The 22,417-nt window shown below is 42.6% G+C and overlaps 1 protein-coding gene across 4 annotated transcripts; it reads right to left on the bottom strand.

Moving 5' to 3' along the window:
* Positions 1–16,004: 16,004 nt before the first annotated feature.
* On the bottom strand, positions 16,005–22,166 carry LOC123091336 (uncharacterized). Of its 4 annotated transcripts, XM_044512824.1 has the most exons (4): positions 22,002–22,166; positions 19,385–19,547; positions 19,053–19,115; positions 16,005–18,946 (listed from the first exon to the last, which is right to left on the bottom strand). In XM_044512824.1, the coding sequence occupies exon 4, from the start codon at positions 18,936–18,938 to the stop codon at positions 16,248–16,250; it is 2,691 nt and encodes an 896-aa protein (XP_044368759.1). In that variant the 5' UTR covers positions 18,939–18,946; positions 19,053–19,115; positions 19,385–19,547; positions 22,002–22,166; the 3' UTR covers positions 16,005–16,247. The 4 variants fall into 4 exon arrangements, with proteins under 4 accessions (XP_044368759.1, XP_044368757.1, XP_044368758.1 ...); XM_044512822.1 differs by having other exon boundaries at positions 16,005–19,115; XM_044512823.1 differs by having other exon boundaries at positions 16,005–19,115; positions 19,385–19,532.
* Between the last annotated feature and the right edge of the window lie 251 nt (positions 22,167–22,417).

The following is a 22,417-nucleotide window of genomic DNA, read 5'->3' as shown; positions in this document are numbered from 1 at the left end:
GAGGGCACAAGACACTAGGGCGCACCTGGGGCCTGGGGCGTGCCCTGGTGGGTTGTCGGCTCTATGGGCCCCCATTTGCGTTGATTCCACCTCCTAAAAATCACATATATTTAATTCTCCGTAAATTTTTATCATATTTGGACTTTGTTTGATATGGATTTTCTATGATACAAAAAACATGAACTGGCACTGGGCACTGGATCAATAGGTTAGTCCTATAAATCATATAAAAAGTTGCCAAAAGTATTTGAAAGTTGTATAATATTGGCATGAAACAATAAAAAATTATAGATACGACGGAGATGTATCAGCATCCCCAAGCTTAATTCCTTCTCGTCCTCGAGTAGGTAAATGATAAAAAAATATAATATTTTATGTGGAATGCTACCTAGCATAAATTTGATCATATATCTAATCATGGCATAAATATTAAGACATAAGTGATTCAAAGCAATAGTTTATAATTTGACATAAAGACATTAATACTCAAGCATCCCAACAAACAATCATGTCTTTCAAAATATGAATGCTAAAGAAAGCTATCCCTAAAAAAATCATATAGTCTTGTCATGCTCTGTCTTCTTAACATAAAGTATTTATCATGCACAACCCCGATGACAAGCCGAGCAATTGGTTCATACTTTTTAACGCGCTTCAGCTTTTTCAACCCTCACGCAATACATGAGCGCAAGCCATGGATATAGCACTATGGGTGGAATAGAGTATGATGATGGGGATAAATATAGAGAAGACAAAAAGTAAGAAAGTCTCACATCGACGCGGCTAACCAACGGGCTATGGAGATGCCCATCAATTGATATCAATGTGAGGAGTAGGGATTGCCATGCACTGAATGCACTAAGAGATGTAAGTGTATGAAAGCTCAATATGAAAACTAAGTGGGTGTGCATCTAATATTATAATGAAATATTCCCGCTAGTATATGAAAGTGACAACATAGGAGACTCTCCATATGAAAAACATGGTGCTACTTTGAAGCACAAGTGTGGTAAAGGATACTAACAATGCCCCTTCTCTCTTTGTTCATTTTTTATTTTCTTTTTTTCTTTCTTTTTTTCCTTTTTCTTTTCTTTTCTTTTTTCTTTTCTTTTTTTCTTCTCTCATTGTCCGGAGTCTCATCCTTTCCTCACTGGGGCACTGCTCTAATAATGAATAATGATGATCATCACACTTCTATTTACTTATATCTCAAAAGAAATAAAAATTACAACTCGATACCTATAACAAAATATGACTCTATATGAATTAATGCCTCTGGTAGTGTACCAAGATGTGCAATGATCTAGCATAACATGTATAAAAAATAGTGAACGGTGTCTGAGCCAAAAACACTATGTCAGCTATATGATCATGCAAAGCAATATGACAATGAATTCAAGTCATCAAAATAGAAGTGGTGAAAGTTGCATGCCAATATATCTCAGAATGGCTATGGAAATGCCATAAAAGGTAGGTATGGTGGCTGTTTTGAGGAAGATATAATAAGGCTTATGTGTGATAGAGTGTATCATATCACGGGGTTTGGATGCACCTGTGAAGTTTGCACCATGTCTCGAGGTGAGAAAGGGCAATGCACGGTACCATAGAGGCTAGCAAATTGCAGAAAGGTAAGAGTGCGTATATGGACTCATATTAGTCATAAAAAAACTTATATACTTATTGCAAAAGTTTATTAGCCCTCAAAGCAAAGTACTACTACGCATGCCCCTAGGGGGATATATTGGTGGGAAAAGACCATCGCTCGTCCCCGACCGCCACTCATAAGGAAGACGATCAATAATAAATCATTCTCCAACTTCATAGCATAACGAGAGACTATACGTGCATGCTTCGGGAATCACAAACTTTAACACCAATACTCTTACTAACCACAACCATTTACTAGTACCTCCCATATATTCCATCTCTATATCGCAAAACTATTGCAAGGAATCAAACATATCATATTCAGTGATCCATAAGTTTTATGTAGGATTTCATGACTAACCATGTAATTGACCAATTCATGTTGACTCTCTAAATAGATATAAGTGAAGCAAGAGAGTTTAATTCTTTCTACAAAATATCATGCTCTAACAAATATAAGTGGAGCAAAAGAGCATTCTACAAACAACGGTTTTCTATGTGAAGAGAAACAGGCAATCTAAACTTCAAATGAAATAAGTGACGCACATGAAGCATTCTATAAAGCCATACTCAAAAGATATAAGTGAAGTGCAATGAGCATTCTATAAATCAACCATGGACTATCTCATACCAGCATGGTGCATAAAAGAAAAGTGAAAACTAAATGCAAAAGACGCTCCAGGATTTGCACATATCACATGAACGAAACGATGATGAAAACATACCGATACTTGTTGAAGAAAGATGGGATGCCTTCCGGGGCATCCCCAAGCTTAGACGCTTGAGTCTCCTTGAATATTTACTTGGGGTGCCTTGGTCATCCCCAAGCTTGAGCTCTTGCCTCTCCTCCTTCTCCTCATATTGAGACCTCCTCGATCTTTGATCACTTCATCCACGCAAAACTCAACAGAAAGCTCGGTAAGATCTGTTAGTATAATAAAGCAAATCACTATTCTAAGTACTGTTGCAAACCAATTAATATTTTGTTTTTGCATTGTAGCTACTGTAATATAACTTTTCCATGGCTTATACCACCGATAGTTTCATCAAAACAAGCAAAACATCAAAAACAGGATCTGTCTTAAACAGGACAGTCTGTAGCAATCTAAACATCTACCATACTTCTGGTACTCCAAAAATTCTAAAAAATTAGGACAAAATAAAAAAAATTGTATATCAAGACTATGCAAAAAGTTTCTGAACCTTTTGACGTTCTAGTAAAAAATGAAAATTCACGCGCTACAGCCAAAGTTTCTGTTTCTGCACCGCACATACCAACAAGCAATCTACCCATCCCAAAGGCAAATCTTGGCACATTATTTTTATAATACAATGGAATTGTACAAGGGGATAATTATTTTTGTGAGAATCTTCATGAAAAATTCTACATTGTTTCCATGAGCATGAACACAAGTGTTCAAGGTCGACCCTCACTTCTCCAATGCATAAAATCCAATCGCTTCTCTTTCGTGAAAAGTTTTAAGTTCCCCTCTATATTTTTTTGTTTTTAAACTTTATAAAAGCACTCAACAGAATAAAATGACTCTCTAAAACTTCTGGGTTGTCTCCCTAGCAGCGCTTTCTTTAAAGCCATTAAGCTAGGCATGAAGTGCTCAAATAATGGATCTACCCGGATCCCAAGGTATATCAAAGCCAATTTTAATTAACAATGATTTTGCATTTAGTAGTGAGCACAAAGCAACATATATCATGCAATGACGAAGTCTAACTCTCTTCCTATGCATCGGCATGTCATAAAAGAACAATTCATGCACATCAAGTAAAGGCCAATAGATAGCATAAGAAGTTTCTTGCAATTTTATCATGTTGGAAACATAAAGAGGTGGAGTTATAGTCCCTCTCTCATAATAATTGCAAGTAGGAGCAGCAAGCACATGCATATTACATTCATCAAAATTATCGTGTGGAATGGTAAAAGGCAACCCATCAATATAATCCTTAATAAGAACAAACTTCTCCGATATAGTGTAGTTGGGAGAATTCAAAAAGATAATAGGACTATCATGTGTGGATGCAATAGCAACAATTTCATTCTTAATATAAGGAACCATAGCAATTTCATCTCCATAAGAATAATTCATATTGGCATCTTGGCCACAAGCATAGAAAGCATCATCAAAAAGGGATATTTCAAACGAATCAATGGGATCATAGCAATTATCATAGCATTCATCCTTCGGTAAGAACGAAGGGACGTTAAACAATGTATGAGTTGAAGAGTTACTCTAATTAGAAGGTGGGCACGGGTGATCAATCCGCTCTTCCTCCTTTTGTTCTTCGCTCTTCTCATCGTATTTTTCATCCAATGAGCTCACAGTTTCATCGATTCCTTCTTCCATAGACTCCTGCAAAATATTAGTCTCCTCTTGGACAGCAGAGACTTTCTCAATAGACGCATCAATATCGGAATTGTATTTATAATTATCAGAGCAATATTTAAGGATAGCAAAATTTCAGGTCTATAAACTGAATCATCAAAATCTTCAAACTTTTCAAACAAAGATTCAATTTCATAAGCACCCTTAAAAGCAACAAATTCTTCTATTTGTTCCACATCATAGTACTCATATATACCATTAGCATAAGAAGCCGAGGTTTCATTATCATTAAATTTGCATGAAAAGGGAAGATGTGGAGCGTTCATCCTAGAACAACAAGTATAATCATATCTCAAGCATAGCTCCCGAGCATACCAATGCAACATATGAATTTGATCCCATAACAATTTCCCTTTATGAGTCAAGCGATAATCCCTGAAGTATTCACGTTGATCCAACATTACTCCCATTATCAAGTTGAATGGGGTTTTCTCAGGATTATCAAAGTAGTGCATAATATTTTTCACATAACGAGCATCGAGGGTTTTAGGAGGTTGCCCATCTACATGAGTACCAAGTACCACTAATTTTTTTGGTGTTTCATGATCCATATCCATAACTAAAGATAGAGAACAACTTAGAATAGGAAATAAAAACTACTTAGTGATAAAGCAAACAAGCACACACGAGAATATTCACCCCACACTATTGCTCGCCAGAAACGGCACTAGAAAAAGGTCTTGATAACCCACAAGTATAGGGGATCAGTTGTAGCCTTCTTCGATAAATAAGAGTTTCGAACCCAATGAGGAGCTAAAGGAAGAAAAAATATTCCCTCAAGTTCTATCAACCACTGATACAACTCTACGCACACTTGACGTTTGCTTCACCTAAAACAAGTATGAAACTGTTTTGCAAGAATAAAACTATGAGTACTTTGCAAGAATAAAACTACGAATAAAATGCAAGGTAGTAAAAGTGGATAGCTTTTGTCAACAAGAAAGTCATTTGTCCCTAGGCAATCGATAACAAGTACCGGTAATCATTCTTGTAATTCTATATGAGGGAGAGGCATGAGCTAACATACTTCCTCTACTTGGAATATATGCACTTATGATTGGAACTCTATCAAGCATCTGCAACTACTAAAGATCATTAAGGTCGTGAAACCCAACCATAACATTAAGTATCAAGTCCTCTTTACTCCCATACGCCATAACCCACTTATCCGCGTTTAGGCTGTTGTCACCCCCACAACACCGACAATAAGAAAACCATGAACATATTGCGACACCCTACAGCGGGGCCCCCTCATGTTTGCACGAGAACGGAGGGCACCGTAGGACATCACCAAAATAAAATATACAATCATACCAACCAAGATCACGATTAACCCACAGGACAAAAGAAAATATACTCAAACATCATAGGATAACCAAACACCATGTTTAAGTAGAGATTACAACGGGGAGAAGAGGTGTTATACCACTGCATAGAGGGGGATAGAGTTGGTGTTGACGGTAGCAAGATTGTTGATGTAGATCACCATCACGATCCTTGCCCCGGCGGCACTCCGGCGCCACCAGGAGAGAGGGGGAGAGAGCCCCCCAACTTCTTCTTCTTCTTCCTTGGCCTCCCTTTAGATGGGAGGAGGGTTTCCCCTCTGGTCCATGGCCTCCATGGCGGCGGAGGGGTGAGAGCCCCTCCGAGATTGGATCTCCCTCTTTGTTCTCTTCTATTTCGCGCTCCCCAGATCTGGCCCTTCACAGTTTCTTAAATTCCCGGAGATTTGTAACTCTGATTGCGCTAAAATTTTTACATGATTTTTTTCATAAATTATATTTCTTGTGCCAGAAAAAGGGCACCAACAGACGTTCGAGGACGGCACAAGACACCAGGGTGCGCCTGGGGCCTGTGGCGTGCCCTGGTGGGTTGTGGGCTCGGTGGGTCCCCGTTTGCGTTGATTCCACCTCCTAAAAATCACATATATTCCTAAATAATTCTCCATAAATTTTTATCGCGTTTGGACTTTGTTTGATATGGATTTTCTGTGATACAAAAAACATGCAAAAAAACAGGAACTGGCACTGGGCACTGGATCAATAGTTAGTCCAATAAATCATATAAAAAGTTGCCAAAAGTATGTGAAAGTTGTATAATATTGGCATGAATCAATAAAAAATTATAGATATGACGAAGACGTATTAGGTACACCTTCTACCACAGATTCGAAGGCAAGATCTTTGTTGCTAAGAATGGGTCCTTTCTAGAGAAGGAGTTTCTCTCGAAAGAAGTGAGTTGGAGGAAAGTAGAACTTGATGAGGTAATTGTACCTTCTCTCGAATTGGAAAGTAGCACATCAGAGAAAACCATTCCCGTGATGCCTACACCAACTAGAGAGGAAGCTAATGATGATGATCTTGAAACTTCAGATCAAGTTACTACTGAACTTTGTAGGTCAACCAACACGTTCCACACCAGAGTGGTACGGTAATCCTGTTCTAGAAGTCATGTTATTAGACCAAGCCGAACCTACGAACTATGAAGAAGCTATGATGAGCCCAGATTCTGACAAATGTCTTGAGGCCATGAAATCTGAGATAGGATCCATGTATGAGAACAAAGTATGGACTTTGGTGGACTTGCCCAATGATCACCAAGCCATAGAGAATAAATGGATCTTCAAGAAGAAGACTAACGTTGATGGTAATGTTACTGTCTACAAAGCTCGACTTGTCGTGAAAGGTTTTTGACAAGTTCAAGGAGTTGACTACGATGAGACTTTCTCACCCATAGCGATGCTTAAGTCTGTCCGAATCATGTTAGCAATTGCCGCATTTTATAATTATGAAATCTGGCAAATGGACGTCAAAACTGCATTCCTTAATTGATTTCTTAAAGAAGAGTTGTATATGATGTAACCATAAGATTTTGTCGATCCTAAAGGTGCTAACAAAGTGTGCAAGCTCCAGCAATCCATCTATGGACTGGTGCAAGCATCTCAGAGTTGGAATATACGCTTTGATGAGGTGACCAAAGCATATGGTTTTATACAGACATACGGTGAAGCCTGTATTTACAAGAAAGTGAGTGGGAGCTTTGTAGCATTTATGATTTTATATGTGGATGACATATTGTTGATTGGAAATGATATAGAATTTTTGGATAGCATAAAAGGATACCTGAATAAGAATTTTTCAATGAAACACCTCGGTGAAGCTGCTTATATATTGGGCATCAAGATCTATAGGGATAGATCGAGACACTTAGTAGGACTTTTAGAAAGCACATACCTTGACAAAGTTTTGAAGAAGTTAAAAATGGATCGGTCAAAGAAAGGGTTCTTGCCTGTGTTACAAGGTGTGAAATTGAGTCGGACTCAGAGCCCGACCACTATAGAAGATAGAGAGAAAATGAAAGGCATTCCCTATGCCTCGGCCATAGATTCTATCATGTATGCTATGTTGTGTACTAGACCTGATGTGTGCCTTGCCTTAAGTTTGGCAGGGAGGTACCAAAGTAATCCAAGAGTGAATCACTGGACAGCGGTCAAGAACATCCTGAAGTACCTGAAAAGGACTAAGCATATGTTTCTCGTTTATGGAGGTGACGAAGAGCTCATCGTAAATGGTTACGTCGAATCTAGCTTCGACGCTGATCCGGATGACTCTGAGTCACAAACCGGATACGTATTTATATAGAATGGTGGAGCTATCAGTTGGTGCAGTTCCAAGCAAAGCGTCATGGCGGGATCTACGTGTGAAGCGGTACATAGCTGCTTCGGAAGCAGCACATGAAGGAGTCTGGATGAAGGAGTTCATATCCGATCTGGGTGTAATACTCAGTGCATCGGGTCCAATGAAAATCTTTTGTGACAACACTGGAGCAATTGCCTTAGCAAAGGAATCCAGGTTTCACAAAAGAACCAAACACATCAAGAGACGCTTCAACTCCATTCGTGAAAAGGTCAAGGATGGAGACATAGAGATTTGCAAAATACATACGGATCTAAATGTAGCAGACCCGTTGACTAAGCCTCTTCCGCGAGCAAAACATGATCAATACCAAGACTCCATGGGTGTTAGATTCATTACAATGTAATCTAGATTATTGACTCTAGTGCAAGTGGAAGACTGAAGGAAATATGCCCTAGAGGCAATAATAAAGTTGTTATTTTATATTTCCTTATTCATGATAAAGATTTATTATCCATGCTAGAGTTGTATTGATCGGAAACTTAAATACATGTGTGAATACATAAACAAATACCGTGTCCCTAGTAAGCCTCAACTAGACTAGCTCGTTGATCAAAGATGATTAAGGTTTCCTAACCATAGACATGTGTTGCCATTTGATAACGGGATCACATCATTAGGAGAATGATGCAATGGACAAGACCCATCCACTAGCCTAGCATATGATCGTTCAGTTTATTGCTACTGCTTTCTTGAATGTCAAATGCATGTTCCTTCGACCATGAGATCATGCAACTCCCGAATACCGGAGGAATACCTTGGGTGCTATCAAACGTCACAGCATAACTGGATGATCATAAAGATGCTCTACAGGTATCTCCAAAGGTGTTTGTTGAGTTGGCATGGATCGAGATTGGGATTTGTCACTCCAAGTATCGGAGAGGTATCTCTGGGCCCTCTCGGTAATGCACATCATAATAAGCTTGCAAGCAAATGACTAAGGAGTTAGTTATGAGATGATGTATTACAGAATGTTTAAAGAGACTTGCCGGTAACGAGATTGAACTAGGTATGAAGATACCGATGATCGAATCTCACACAAGTAACATACCGACAGACAAAGGGAATTGTGTATGTTGCCATAACGGTTTGACCGATAAAGATCTTCGTAGAATGTGTAGGAACCAATATGGGCATCCAGGTTCCGCTATTGGTTATTAACCGGAGAGGTGTCTCGGTCATGTCTATATAGTTCTCGAACCTGTAGGGTCTGCACGCTTAATGTTTTTTGACGATATAGTGTTATATGATTTGGTGACCGAATGTTGTTCAAATTCTCCGATGATATCACAGACATGATGGGGAGCTCCGGAATGGTCCGGAGGTAAAGATCGATATACAGGATGATGATATTCGGACGCCGGAAGAGTTTCGGAGTGCACCGGGTAGTCATCGGATCACCGGAAGGGGTTCTGGACACCCTCAGGAGGTATATGGGCCTAATGGGCCAAGGGGAGGCACACACCAGCCCACAAGGGGGCTGGCGTGCCCTCTCCCTAGCCGTCGGCCCTAGGGGAAGGAAAGGGGGAGGGTTGGCCCCTCCTACCTTTCCCTCCTCATGAGAGAAAGGAAAGGGGGGGCGCCACCTCCCCCTGCCTTCCTCCCGCACACATACATGGCAGGGGGGCGCAGGTAGGGGTAGGAGCCCAAGTGGGATTTGGCCCCACTTGGGGCGCCTCCTGGCTGCCTCCCCTCTCTCTCCCACCTATATATATGTGGGAGGGGGCGCCACATATAGCCACGACAATCACTTAGCCGTGTGCGGCGCCCCTCTCCATAGTTTCATCCCTCGGTCATATTTTCGTAGTGCTTAGGTGAAGCCCTGCGGATATAGCATCACCACCACCGTCATCATGCCGTCGTGCTGCCAGAACTCATCCACTACTTCGCCGTCTTGCTGGATCAAGAAGGCGAGGACGCCATCGACTTGAACGTGTGCTGAACGCGGAGGTGTAGTACGTTCGGTACTTGATCGGTTGGATCGCGGAGAAGTTCGACTACATCAACCGCATTACTAAATGCTTCCGCTTACGGTCTGCGAGGGTACATAGACACACTCTCCCCTCGTTGCTATGCATATACATGAATAGATCTTGCGTGTGCGTAGAATTTTTTTTGTTTTCCATTCAACGTATCCCAACAGTTGAATCTGTGAAAGAAACTAAGATCAACTTTTTCTACAGTCAACTTGATAAGTTCAAGATAAAGGATGGTGAAATGTCACTAGAATGTACTCAAGACTCTCTTGTCACCAATGAAATCACCAGACTCCGTAGTTAAGAGATGACTGATTGCTTCATCATCAAAAAGATCTTATGTGCTCTATAGGAAATCATGATGCCATTTGCACTCTCTTTCAAATGTCACCAAAATACAAAAATCTCAAGCCAACCAAGATCATTGGTAGAATCACCTCTCATGAGATAATACTTAAGGATAATGAAGAAGCACATTTTCAATCATGTCACCAAGCGGAGCTTACAAAGACATGAGTGGTTACGTCAAGATTAAGTTCAAATGTTATTGGTTTTCATGAGAAAGCAAGTTGTATGCACCCCCACTTAGTCCATTATTAATAGAGCTTCCCATACATTCGTATCTTTATGTGCATATGATAACCCACAAGTGTAGGGGATCAATTGTAGCTTTTTCAATAAATAAGAGTGTCAAACCCAACGAGGAGCTAAAGGTAGAATTTATATGCTCTTCAAGTTCTATCGACCACCGATAAAGTCTACGCATAGTGAACCTTTGCTTTAACTAGAACAAGTATGAAATCAGAAGTACTTTGTATGTGTAATGCTAGAATACTTTGCAAGAATAAAACTAGCAGTATTTTGCAAGATAATAATAGTTAGTTGTTTAATAGAAAGATTTTTGTAACACAAGAGAAGGATTTGTCCATAGGCAATTGATAACTAGACCGGTAATTATTATTGTAATTTTATATGAGGAAGAGGCATGAGCTAACATATTTTTCATACTTGGATCATATGCACTTATGATTGGAACTCTAACAAGCATCCGCGTCTACTAAAGATCATTAAGTAAAACCCAACCATAGCATTAAGTAACAAGTCCTCTTTACTCCCATAGGCAACAACCTCCTTACTCGGGTATAAACTTCTGTCACTCTTGCCACCCACTAAAAGTGAATTATGAACGTATTGCAACACCCTACAACGGTAATCCCATACGCTTGGGCGACATGGAGGGCACCATAGGACAACACCACAAAAACATGCAACTCAAACCAATCACGGTCATCAATCAATCCTTAGGACAAAACGAATCTACTCAAACATCATAGGATGGCAACACATCATTGGATATGTGACATAAAGCACCATGTTTAAGTAGAGATTATAGTGGGGAGAAGAGGTGTTACACCGCTACATAGAGGGGGGGAGAGTCGGTGATGACGGTGATGAAGTTGTTGCTGTAGATTACCATCACGATGATTGCCCGGTGGCGTTCCAGCGCCACCGGGAGAGAGGTGGAGAGAGCCGCCCTCCTTCTTCTTCTTCCTTGGCCTCCATCCTAGATGGGAGGAGAGTTTCGCCTCTGATCCATGGTCTCCATGGCTCCTGGAGGGCAGGAGCCCCTCCGAGATTGGATCTCTCTCTCTCTCTCTCTCTCTCTCTCTCTCTCTGTGTGTGTGTGTGTGTGTGTGTGTGTGCTCTTTTGTTTTCCGTTCCTGTTTTTTTGGCCCTTCACCTTTTTTAAATCCCCGGAGATCTGTAACTCCGATTGGGCTGAAATTTTAATGGGATTTTTATCCGGATATTATATTTCTGCGGCCAAAGGATACCTTCAACCGACCTACAGGGGACCCACAAGCCTGCCAGGCATGCCCTCTGGGCTTGTGGCCCCCTCAGGCATCGTTTCGCGTTGATTCTTCTTCCCAAAGATCACATATATTCCAAAATAAATCTTCATAATTTTTTATCACGTTTGGAATTTGTTTGATATGGATATTCTGTGAAACAAAAAACATGCAACAAATAGGAACTGACATTGGGCACTGGATCAATATGTTAGTCCCAAATATAATATAAAATGTTGCAAAAGTATATGAAAGTTGTAGACTATTGGCATGAAACAATAAAAAATTATAGATACGACGGAGACGTATCAACATACTAGCTGCATGGCAATCCCTACTTCTTGTATTAACATTGATGATAAGGCATGTTCATTGCCTAATGATCAGTTACGTCGATGCAGACTTCCTCCACTTTTTACTTTTATCAACTCCCATCGTTATTATCTTTTCCATATATATGTTAAGGTAATAAGGTCCAGACTTGTCTCACATGTTGCATGAGTGGTTGCTTGGATAATATGCAGAAAGGTCATACAATTATTGTACTTAGTCAACCTTGGTGCTGACTTATGATAACATTTTCACTAAACATTGTGATGTCTTACATAGGTCGAAGCTTAGTTTTCAACATAATATTGACATTCTTTCTATACCTACGGCAACTATGAATGTTGACTCGATGCATTGATTTATGGAAGGGTAGTAGGGAATTTGTGTATTCGCGTTGAAACAGTTTGATAATTGTTAACTATACACAAATGCCTTCTATCCTTCATCTAATTGTTCACATTCAGATAGAGAATCGCGTCATCATCATGGTTATGTTAAGTTAGCATTCACCTTCAAAAAATGTTTCTTTATCATCTACATACTCGAGGAGGAGTGTGGATTAAGCTTGAGAATGTTGATACGTTTCAAGCCCGTGAGCAATTTTTGAAGCGTCTGTGTCATATTCATGTCATTAATACATGTTTTAAACATTTTTTTTCATTTTGTGGACTAACCTATTAATAAAGTGCAACCCTGCGAGTTGCTACTTTTTTAGTATTTTTGGTTTAACAGAAAAAAGCATTTTTTTATGAAAAAAGGTTCTTTATGAAGATCTAAAAAATGGGAAAATATGATGAAGACTTTGTTGGGGGGGGCGGGGGGCAGGGCCCACACACTTGGTGCATGCGCTCTAATCTTGGGCTTTGTGTAGGAGCATGTGGGGCCCCTGGGCACCACGTATGACACTTCTTCCTTCCGATGACTTATATATACCTCAAAAACCCACGCCAAAATACAACAAGATTTTTCAACGCCGTTTCGACGTGTTCGTAGACAATCCATTCTAGACTTCTTTTTCAGTTGGAGTGAAAAATCATCATCCTCATCTTCTTCCTTGCCATTACTACCCCCATGGTGATGCGTGAGTAGTTATTCTTTGGACTATGTGTTCATCTGTCCGTTCTTCATTACAAATATCAGATGTCTGTCTAACATAATTGTGATCAATTTGATGTAATCCGTGGTATCTTTTATGCGGTTTGATGAATTGTTGACAATCGAATTCTATATGAATTTTGCCTTGATTTTTTTTTTTGCATGATATATAGATATATACGCTCTTGGGCTTTTTGGCTCTTGGGCTCCCTGAAGCCCAAAATTTTCAAAAATTCTAGGATTGATGTTTTAAGTATCAGGACAAACAACTAGATGGGAGAGCTTATATATCTATATACGAAAGATCTGCAAGATGGGATAGCATACATTAGTTTAGGTTGATCTCTATGACTATGAGTGATTAGTTGCGGTGACAATAAGCATAGAAACTCGCAGTATATCCTCACCACTAAGGATAAAAAGATAATCGATCCGCACCCATCAATGGATGTAGGTGTAGGGATAAGGGGTTGTCAACCTCTTTTTTTTCAGAAAGAGGTTGTCAACCTTATACTATCAAAGTACTTAATGCAATGCTCTGTTTTGTGATAGTTCGAAACAGTGCCCAGGTTCATCTACATCCGGTGAACAGTAAATTAAAGAAAATAATAAAAAAACAGAAATTTTTAGGCATCCAAGATGCTCATGTGCGGATTTTCGTGATGTTTGAACATATGAGAAGCTCGTACCAATAATAATAATAATAAATCAGCCCCAAACAGTGTTCTTTTTTTAATTTTTCACACACCTGAAATTTGTTTGGTTTGACACGAGCTCCTCAGATATTCAAACACCACAAAAATTTGCACGGACCTTAACTACCAAAGCCTCATCGATCGTTTCTTCAGCGGTTGATGCAGCTGCGTGCTGCGTGCGGTCGTGCCAACCCCAAGCTGGGGGCTTGTTGATACGTTTCTACTAAATTCTTGCAGATGTTCTTGAATGGTAAGTTCCTTCTAGTCCAACCTGAATATCCGGATGCTCAAGCAGAGATATGCTTCCGGACATGCACCAGCACAAGTATAAGCAGTAAGAGCAACTCCAACGGGGGACCCATTTCGTCCGGCGTCCTCCGTTTGGGTCGGCATGGACAAAAATGGAGGCCTAACGCGCCGATCCAAACCCAAAACGCGTCCGTTTCGCCTCCGCGCCGACGCATTTGCGGCCCAAATTTGCGCCCCAAATGCGTCGGCGCGGACGCGGAACGGACGCCACGCGCGCCTTCTCGACGTCCACCGTGGCCCCATCTGGCGGTCGCCCAACCACCCGCCCCCTCGTCGGTCAGCTTAATTTATGACCCCGGGCCCACGCGTCAGCGACGGAGGTCGTCCTTTTTTAAGCCGACCGTGTGGCGGGGCCATCCTCATCTACTTCCCATCCCCATCTAGGCCACGCTCGCTCCCCCGTCGCCGGCAACCAAACCCTAGCCACCCCAGCCGCCCAAATGGGGCTCTTCTCCGGCAGCGGCAGCAAGTCGAAGGGCAAGACCCCCGTCGTCCCCTTCCCCGCGGAGTTCACCCCGCCTCCGCCTGCGCCGGCTCGTCGGCAGAGGCAGCGGGTGAACGTGCCCGTGCACCAGGCGGAGTGGCACTGGCGCCACCTCGTGCCCCTGCCCTATCCCGACGTGACGCTGCCGCACGACTGGCATCTGGATCCAGAAAGGATCCCAGTGCCGGCGGCGCCGCGGTCGGCTAGGACGCATGCGGAGGAGGTGCGCCGCCGGCGGGCGCTACTGACGCCGGAGCAGCACCGCGACGAGGCGTGCGCCTTCGACTCGCCCAACTGGGCGCGCTGGTTCGCCTTCAAGCACGAAGAGGCGAGGCGGCGCAGCGTGCGGGAGGTCGATCGCAGCGTGCCGCCGCCGCCGCTTGTCGTCAGGGAGGAAGACCAGGCGGCAGAGGACGCCTACCAGGCGGCCCTTGTGGCCGTCTACCGGGAGAGCGAGGAGGACAAGCGGCGCAGGGCGGAGGCGGCTGAAGAGGAAGAGGCTCGGTACGAGGCGGCCATGGCGCAGGCCATGGCCCTCTCCGCGGCCGACGACTGCGTGGTGCCACCGGTGGCGCCGCCGTCCCCTCCCCGACGCCTTGTCAAGGCCGACCCGGAGCCGCAGCCGGAGCCGAAGCCGGTCTCGATCGCGAGCTTCTCCTGGACGGGGGTGGTGCGCGAGTGGGTGTCCGCGTCGCCCGTTTGGATGGAGGCGACCCCGGTGCAGGAGGCGGCCTACCTCGAGCACTAGCGCCAGCGACGGCTGGCCGAGGAGCGGCGTCAAGGCGAGTACGAGGAGATGCTCGAGCGCGACCTTGAGGAGGAGGCGCGCCAGGCCGCGGCTGCACAGGCGGCGGCACAACCCCCCGCGCCGGCACTAACCCCGCCGAAACAGCTACCCCCGAACTACGTCGCCGCCGCATGGGCCACGGCGTTCCCCTGGGCCGATCCTCCGCCGACGCTCATCGACCTCACCGACCCCGAGGACGACGACGACACCGCCACCTAGGGTGCGCTGGGCAGCGCGCCGCCTCGTAGTTAGGTTGTTTTTAAATTTTTTTAATGCTAATATGGACACGTGGATTCTCGCCGGCCTTCCTGGCCAGCTTTAATGTTTAATTAAGTTAGTTTCAGTTCAAATACACGTGCATAGTTTTTTTTTTTGTCGGCGCCGTCAAAATGGGTCGGGCGCGCATTGGGCGCATACGCCGACCCAAACACGGAAGCGGACGTCCGTGTCCGCCTGGCCGACCCAAACGGACAAAAAATGAACGAAATCGCCGTCCGTTTGGGTCGGCCCGTTGGAGTTGCTCTGAAAGGCAGGGAGCCTGTAAATTTTCAGTGCATCAAAACAAGTGTGCCCAATCTTAGCGGTCACTGACTGACTACATGCCGACTGTGGAAGAACTTCACACCTACATTTGGACTGGCACACAAGTATGACACAAATACGTAACCAGGAATATTATGAAGCAAACAACAACAATATGGGGCATGCATGCATCAATCCATGGCCCAACAGCTTCATAGCATCCAACAAACACCACTTGCTTCACTGTGAGTTACTTTCAGTTCAACAATGACTGCCAACAGTACTGACTAAATTAAGAGACCCCGAAAGAAACTTAGCATGCATGGTCACATTTAGCCAGCATATACTGCGCCCTAGGTTCAGGCACAAAACACAAAACACTGTATAGTTATATCCTTAGGTTAATTCCCTCTTGCTGCCCTCGGTAAAGGCAAGTGTCAATTCAAGGGGGCGCTCTTCTATAGAAAATCGCCAGGGACAGAAGCTGGGTCGAGCTCGTAGAAGTCCCGGAGCTTGCCGCCTTCCTCCTTTGTGAGACGGAATGATGGAATTCGGTGAGAAAACCTCAGGTTCTCTTTCCTAGGTATTTTCAGTACTCCCTTGGTAAGGTCAGGCTTGAACACAGCGACATAGCCATCAACTTTAGTCAGAAAAGAAAATAATGTGCTTCGTTTACTGCACTCGACGATCTCCCCGATAGCATAATCAGTAGTGTGCTTGTTGCTGGAAGGAACCCAATCAGGTGACCAGTTCTTGTAGATGGCCCAAACTTCACCGACTTTTGGAAGAATTTTAACCTGCCAGTTCATATCGATTTGGCTATTTTCTACCAAATGAGAGAAGGGGTGGTTTCTACCATACTTGGCTTGCCAGCTTCGTATTTTAAATTTGCCACAGCTCACAGGTACATTCTGCCCCAACCACAGCTTCCCCTGCGCCTGTTGAGGGCAGGCCTGGAGCCAGGTCAAATGCACTTCGAACGGTTGTATCTCAACTTTGCTCACCCAACCATACACATTCGGGAATGTATCAGTGTCATTGTAGATAGCCCAAATTTGGCCACTTTCAAACTTCTCACATGACCGGTCTTCTTCGAAGTTGTGGAATTCAGATTCTGGATATGGATAAGAAATGAGTTCCGAAGACATGTAGGAGTCGAGAGTAATGGAAGGAAATGCTGTTTCCAGGTCACTTGGAAGAGCTGCTGTATCCAGTTCCAGAAGTCCTTCTGCAACGCCCACCCTTTCATTTCCATGTGTTCTATAAAAGGGGATACAGTGCGAAAATCTCAGTAGCTCACTTGATGGTATCGAAAAGTAGCGTTTGTCCTTAGCGTGTGCAAAAAGACTAACAAAGCCTTCAATCCTCATTAGCGGCGAAACAATGACATCGCCATTCGTTGAGCCATCAGAGATAACTTCCACGACATCATATCCATAGGATCGACATTTATCTGCATCGGAGCTCCATTGCATGCTCCATCTTTTATAAAGAGCCCATACCTCACCCTTATTAGGATTTATTTGGTAGGAGTTCCCATTTTTGCCTCTTGTCAATGGAACTCTGTGAGACAGGTATGTGGATGGATCTTGTAATAGGGTTGTTGTTTCTCCTCCTAAGCAGAAGCTTCCGCAAGATACAGGCAATTCCTTATTATTCCAATTGGCTTCTTGCTCATTCCTTGGATTGTACTCCAGCCATGTCAGCTGAACTCTTAATTCAGAAGTATCAATGTGCTTTACCTGAGCATAATCTCTTGGCATGCCATCAAGGTTATCATAAAGGGCCCAGATTTGATCAACTGCAATCAGGTTTATATCTCTGATCTTGCCAAAGTCAAAAAAGTCAGGATGATGATAGGTAATCACAGGACTGCCAAGCTTCTGAGGAGCACTACCACTTGCTTCCTTGTAACTTTGCTGATTGGCTTCACGACTTGCAGTTACTCCACCTTGGCTATCCACTCTACTTAAGGCATGATGCTCAGCAGACTGATTCTCAGCAACAGCAGCATTGTCATTAAACATTTGCTCAGAAGCACTAGATGGTGAGTCATGGTTCCTTTGCATCTTATAATTAGAGGAGTCTGTGCCGTGGCTGCAGTCTGGGCCATCATCTTGCTTTCTCTTACCTAATTTCTGAAGGCTGGAGGACCTTGCAATATTTGGCACTAGAGATGCATCTTCACTTCTAAAGTTCTGTGCGGAAATGAAGTTCGGATCAGGATGAGCTGATGTCAAATTGCTAACTGATTCCTTGCCTGCAGCAGGCGCAGAAGATTTAGCTTGGTTCATTGCTGAAAGCTGAACTACATCGCTTCTTGTCTCTGAACAGTTACCTTCCTCATCACCGCTTGCCCTGTCAATCCTTTCTCTATGTTCATCAATTTGAGTAGCATTCATGGTAGGTTCAGAGTAAATGTTCCCCCCTGTCTGGGCCTGTTGATTGGTGACGCCATGTTGTTGACATGAAATCTTCCCAGGTGAAACTTCAGCATTATTTGCTGAATGAGATAGGAAACTCGAGGGCATTGTCTGTTCATGCAGCTTGAATGCAAAGAACAATTTACCACAGTGGTCACAGGTGACCAAAAAGTTCTTTTTGTAGTACACGAATCGCCTCCGACAATGCGGGCATATAGTCCAGAACACCAGTACAAAAGCAGGTGGTTGTTTGCATCCATCCACATGACTTTCATTTCCACCAGTCTTATTTGGTAGCTGTGTAGCTTTGCTTGTCACATGTTTGGAAGCATACTGCCTTCTGACGTCATACAAAGACCGCTCCGTGCGATCACACAGTATCTTGCGAGCTTCTGAGACCAACTTCAGAGCAACTTCAGCACCAGAGAGTGTGTTTTTATCAGGATGGAGCCAAAAGGCAAGTTTCTCATATTGCTTTGTTATGACTGTCTCATCTGCTGTTGCCTCCACCTGGAGAATACCATACCAATCTAAGTCTTCATTAATTTTTGCAACTGCTGCACATTGCACTTCACAGACAGTTAACAGCTGGTGTATGTTCTCAAACCCTGGAAAAAGCCTTTGAGCTTTAAGTGCAATCCTTCTAGCCCCAAGAAAGTCTTTGCTTTCCAGCATTTTTGCAGCTATTTCTCTGGCCCTCAACGCCTCTTCTCTGTTGCACTCCATCAAATTATCTAGCAAATTGCCACAAAAGCCTTCAGATATACTACTAGCAGCCTGGCATTAATATGCTCCAAATAACAGGTTTCTAATGACGATCTAGTAAGAGCAGATCTAAACCTTCTGATCTCTTTATGCAACAACAATATGCAAAGAGAATTTGCAGCACATAACGCTTGCACCCTGTAGATATAGAAAAGAATAAGCAACTGTTGGTAACAGAAATGTACAACTGATAAAACCTTTATTATGATCTGATAAATACATAGTTATGTAAATTCCACAACAAGGATTATATGCAGATGAACTACTATACCACCTACATATGCCAGTATGCATGCCAGGATAAATGGAATAAAACAAAAAAACTATTTATCACGTAGTAGAATGTAACAAGATATGACAGACTTAAGAAACAGTGCATTCTCAGCAACACAGTAATTTAAAAATACCTTTGTTACTGGCCTAAACTTGTGACCAACATCTATGCCATATTCTGGTTAACCAAGTCCTAGGCCTTCCTGAAGGCAGTGTTAAGTAGGACGAGTTGCATGATGAACACATGAAAGATGGAATAGCAACCAAAGGTAGATACTCCCTCTGTTTTTATTTACTCTGCATATTAGAGTTTGACCAAGTTTATAGAAAACAATATAAACATTTACCATAACAAATCTATATAATGTGAAAATACATTCGATAATAAACCTAATGATATTGATTTGTTATTGTATATGTAATTTTTGTTTACAAACTTGGTCAAAGTTAACAAAGCTTGACTTTGACCAAAGCTAATACACGGACTAAATAAAAACGGAGGGAGTATTAGATAGATCATGGTGTATGCAGGTTTTAAATTTGGCTACATAAGCATAAACAATAATAAGAAAATTGGATCACAAACTTAGTGGGAGCAAGTCCATAAAAGAAGAAAACCAAATCGCTGGAATCTGACAAGTAAACTTCTTAGCAGCCGCTTGTTTTGTGTGGGTGAGCAGCTGCTTTAAGACACTCTTTGAAAAATTATCGTCGCATGGACTGTAGAGTATCCATCCACTTGGTGAAGTAATTAGACTGACTTACATAAAGCATATGACGCGCTAAGTCCAATATTACTCAACCTTGTGAGCGAGAACATGATGTGGACCAAATAGGGAATTTGATGTGTATATGTTTGGTGTTGTCTTTCATGGTAGATGAACAGTAGTAATGTTGTAAATATGATAAGTTCAATTGTCAAACCCTAGAGTTTTTTTTTTATCTCTTCTTCTTTCTCAAAGCTGACGATAAACACTTGAATAGACCATCATGACTCTCGCCTCTTGGCCATGAAAGAACTTTCATTAAAAAAAAAAGGGCAACCTGGTGCATGTAGCTCCCGCTTGCGCAGGGTCCAGGGAAGGGTCCGACTACTTTGGGTCTATAGTACGCAGCCTTTCCCTACATTTCTGTAAGAGGCTGTTTCCAGGACTTGAACCCATGACCTCATGGTCACAAGGCAGCAGCTTTACCACTGCGCCAAGGCTCCCCTTCATGATCTTCTAAGCATGTATTATTATTAACAACCTAGGTGACTAAAATAACATTAAAACATCCAAATCAAAATTATAACCCTTGATTCTGATGTGGTTGGCATGTGAAAAGAATTAGGCTGCTGTGTTTGATGATTGTTATTTTATGGCTTGTGATTTTCCGTTAATTAGATTTGAACATTGTAATAGGGAGGCAAATAAAGTAGCTCATGAAATTGCTAGATTAGCTAAATTTTCTGAGACAAGGGATTGGTTCGAGGAACCTATGAATGATATTGTAAATTTTCTTATAGGCGATGTAACCATTATTTCTAATAAATAAAGAGGATGTTTTACTTCAAAAAAAATGTAGACTAACCCAACTTGCTTGGGGCAGTACTACTATCAAATGTATCACAAATGGCATGACTCAAACGGATGGAAATGGAACTGGTCCTTTGTCTAGATTAAATTCAATAACCACCTTAGTTTCAGGTTTGGAACAGATTACGCTAAAAGCCTAAAACCGCCTCCAGCACAATAGGTTACCTTAGATTGAATTAAAGAAAATTGGAGTTTCCTAACAAGACATAGTTGAATGTTACTTTCTGTATAGATCATCTCTTAGAACAATGCATAAATGTAAAATTACAGTGTTCACACTTCTGCATTCATCAATCTTAAAATTCTTCATGACATAGATTCATCAATCTAGAAGACTGATATTACACACAAAATCATATCCCAAGCAACTTAATCAATGTTAATAGTGTAGTTGACTAGTTCTATCCTATCTTCAGAGCAACCTTGACGGCAAGTCCGAATCTTTGGTGAGACCATGTAGTAGTGGTAAACCACTTTGATTATGATGGTTGAGGTCAGTATTTCAAGCCTCAAGTTCTGTGTTGACGAAAAATTGCAGTACCCCTGCACATTCTTAGTCTGATATCCTTTAACCAACACCATTTTTATTTTTATTTTTGCCAGGACTTTAAGCAACTCCACAGGATATCCGAATTTTGGTAAGCATTTACCTGCTCTCCTGTGCGAGCACCCACAAAAGAACCTTTTTGAAGAACTGCCTTGACCATCAGACCATAAAACTAGTAGTAGCGCATGGAAAACATTGCGTTGTTGCAGCATGGACGCCACTCTACTTAAGTACGGACACTAATCCTCTTAAGAGCATCCCGATTTAGGGCTAAATTACGAACCCTAGGGCTAATAAAAGGGGGGCGGAAGTAAAATTCGTTCCCATTTGCATCTCGCGAGGCCACTACCCACCACCTCCGTTCACAATTTGGTACCACATTTACGATTACGCGCAACCACCGTCCGGCAACCTCGTGGCATGGTGGCGGCGGCTGATGCGTCGAGGATCCACCCACGCCTACGCGCAAGACGAGAATGCTCATGCGGAAGTAGTGGTGAGCCAAGCGTACTATCAAAGCAGCACCCATCGACCAAAATTTTGTCGCAACCAAAAGACGAGAAGAGGGAAAATTGAAATGCTGCACGGGTAAGGTAGGGGAACCAAAGCATGGGGAGTAGAAATAACCTGCGCTGGGAGTGGAGCGATCGGCGGTGGCCCGGAAGCCGGCGAGCCTAGCGCGGCGGTGAGGCAGCGGGAGCAATCGGCGGGGTGGGGTTTTGGGAGAGTGGGAGCTGTGGAGGCGAACCCTTTTTTCCTCTTAGACGGCGGCTTGTGGAGATGAAGTGAGGGCAGGTAGACATCTATATTGATATTTTTCTCTCTTCAACTAGTGTGCCTCATAAAAAAAGTAAACTTCACTACACATACATCTCTATTCTTCATTTTAACTTTTTCAGCTTTATGCACCGAACCATATTTTTTCTCCTCAAGCGTCTGCCTCTTGCAGAAGATCCCGCTTCTCAATTCGAACCTATTTTTTCTAACATCGATTCTATATGGCATGTGGGGCATCACGTTGGGGCTATGCATGGGTCATGCTA

This window comes from Triticum aestivum, chromosome 4B (genome assembly GCF_018294505.1).
Source record: "Triticum aestivum cultivar Chinese Spring chromosome 4B, IWGSC CS RefSeq v2.1, whole genome shotgun sequence".
In the NCBI taxonomy this organism is placed as follows: domain Eukaryota; kingdom Viridiplantae; phylum Streptophyta; class Magnoliopsida; order Poales; family Poaceae; genus Triticum; species Triticum aestivum.
This window is presented reverse-complemented; position numbering and strand designations above follow the sequence as displayed.

Coding starts and splice junctions, on each gene's coding strand:
- LOC123091336 (XM_044512822.1), bottom strand. CDS start 18,938: ATGGAGTGCAACAGAGAAGAGGCGTTGAGGGCCAGAGAAATAGCTGCA.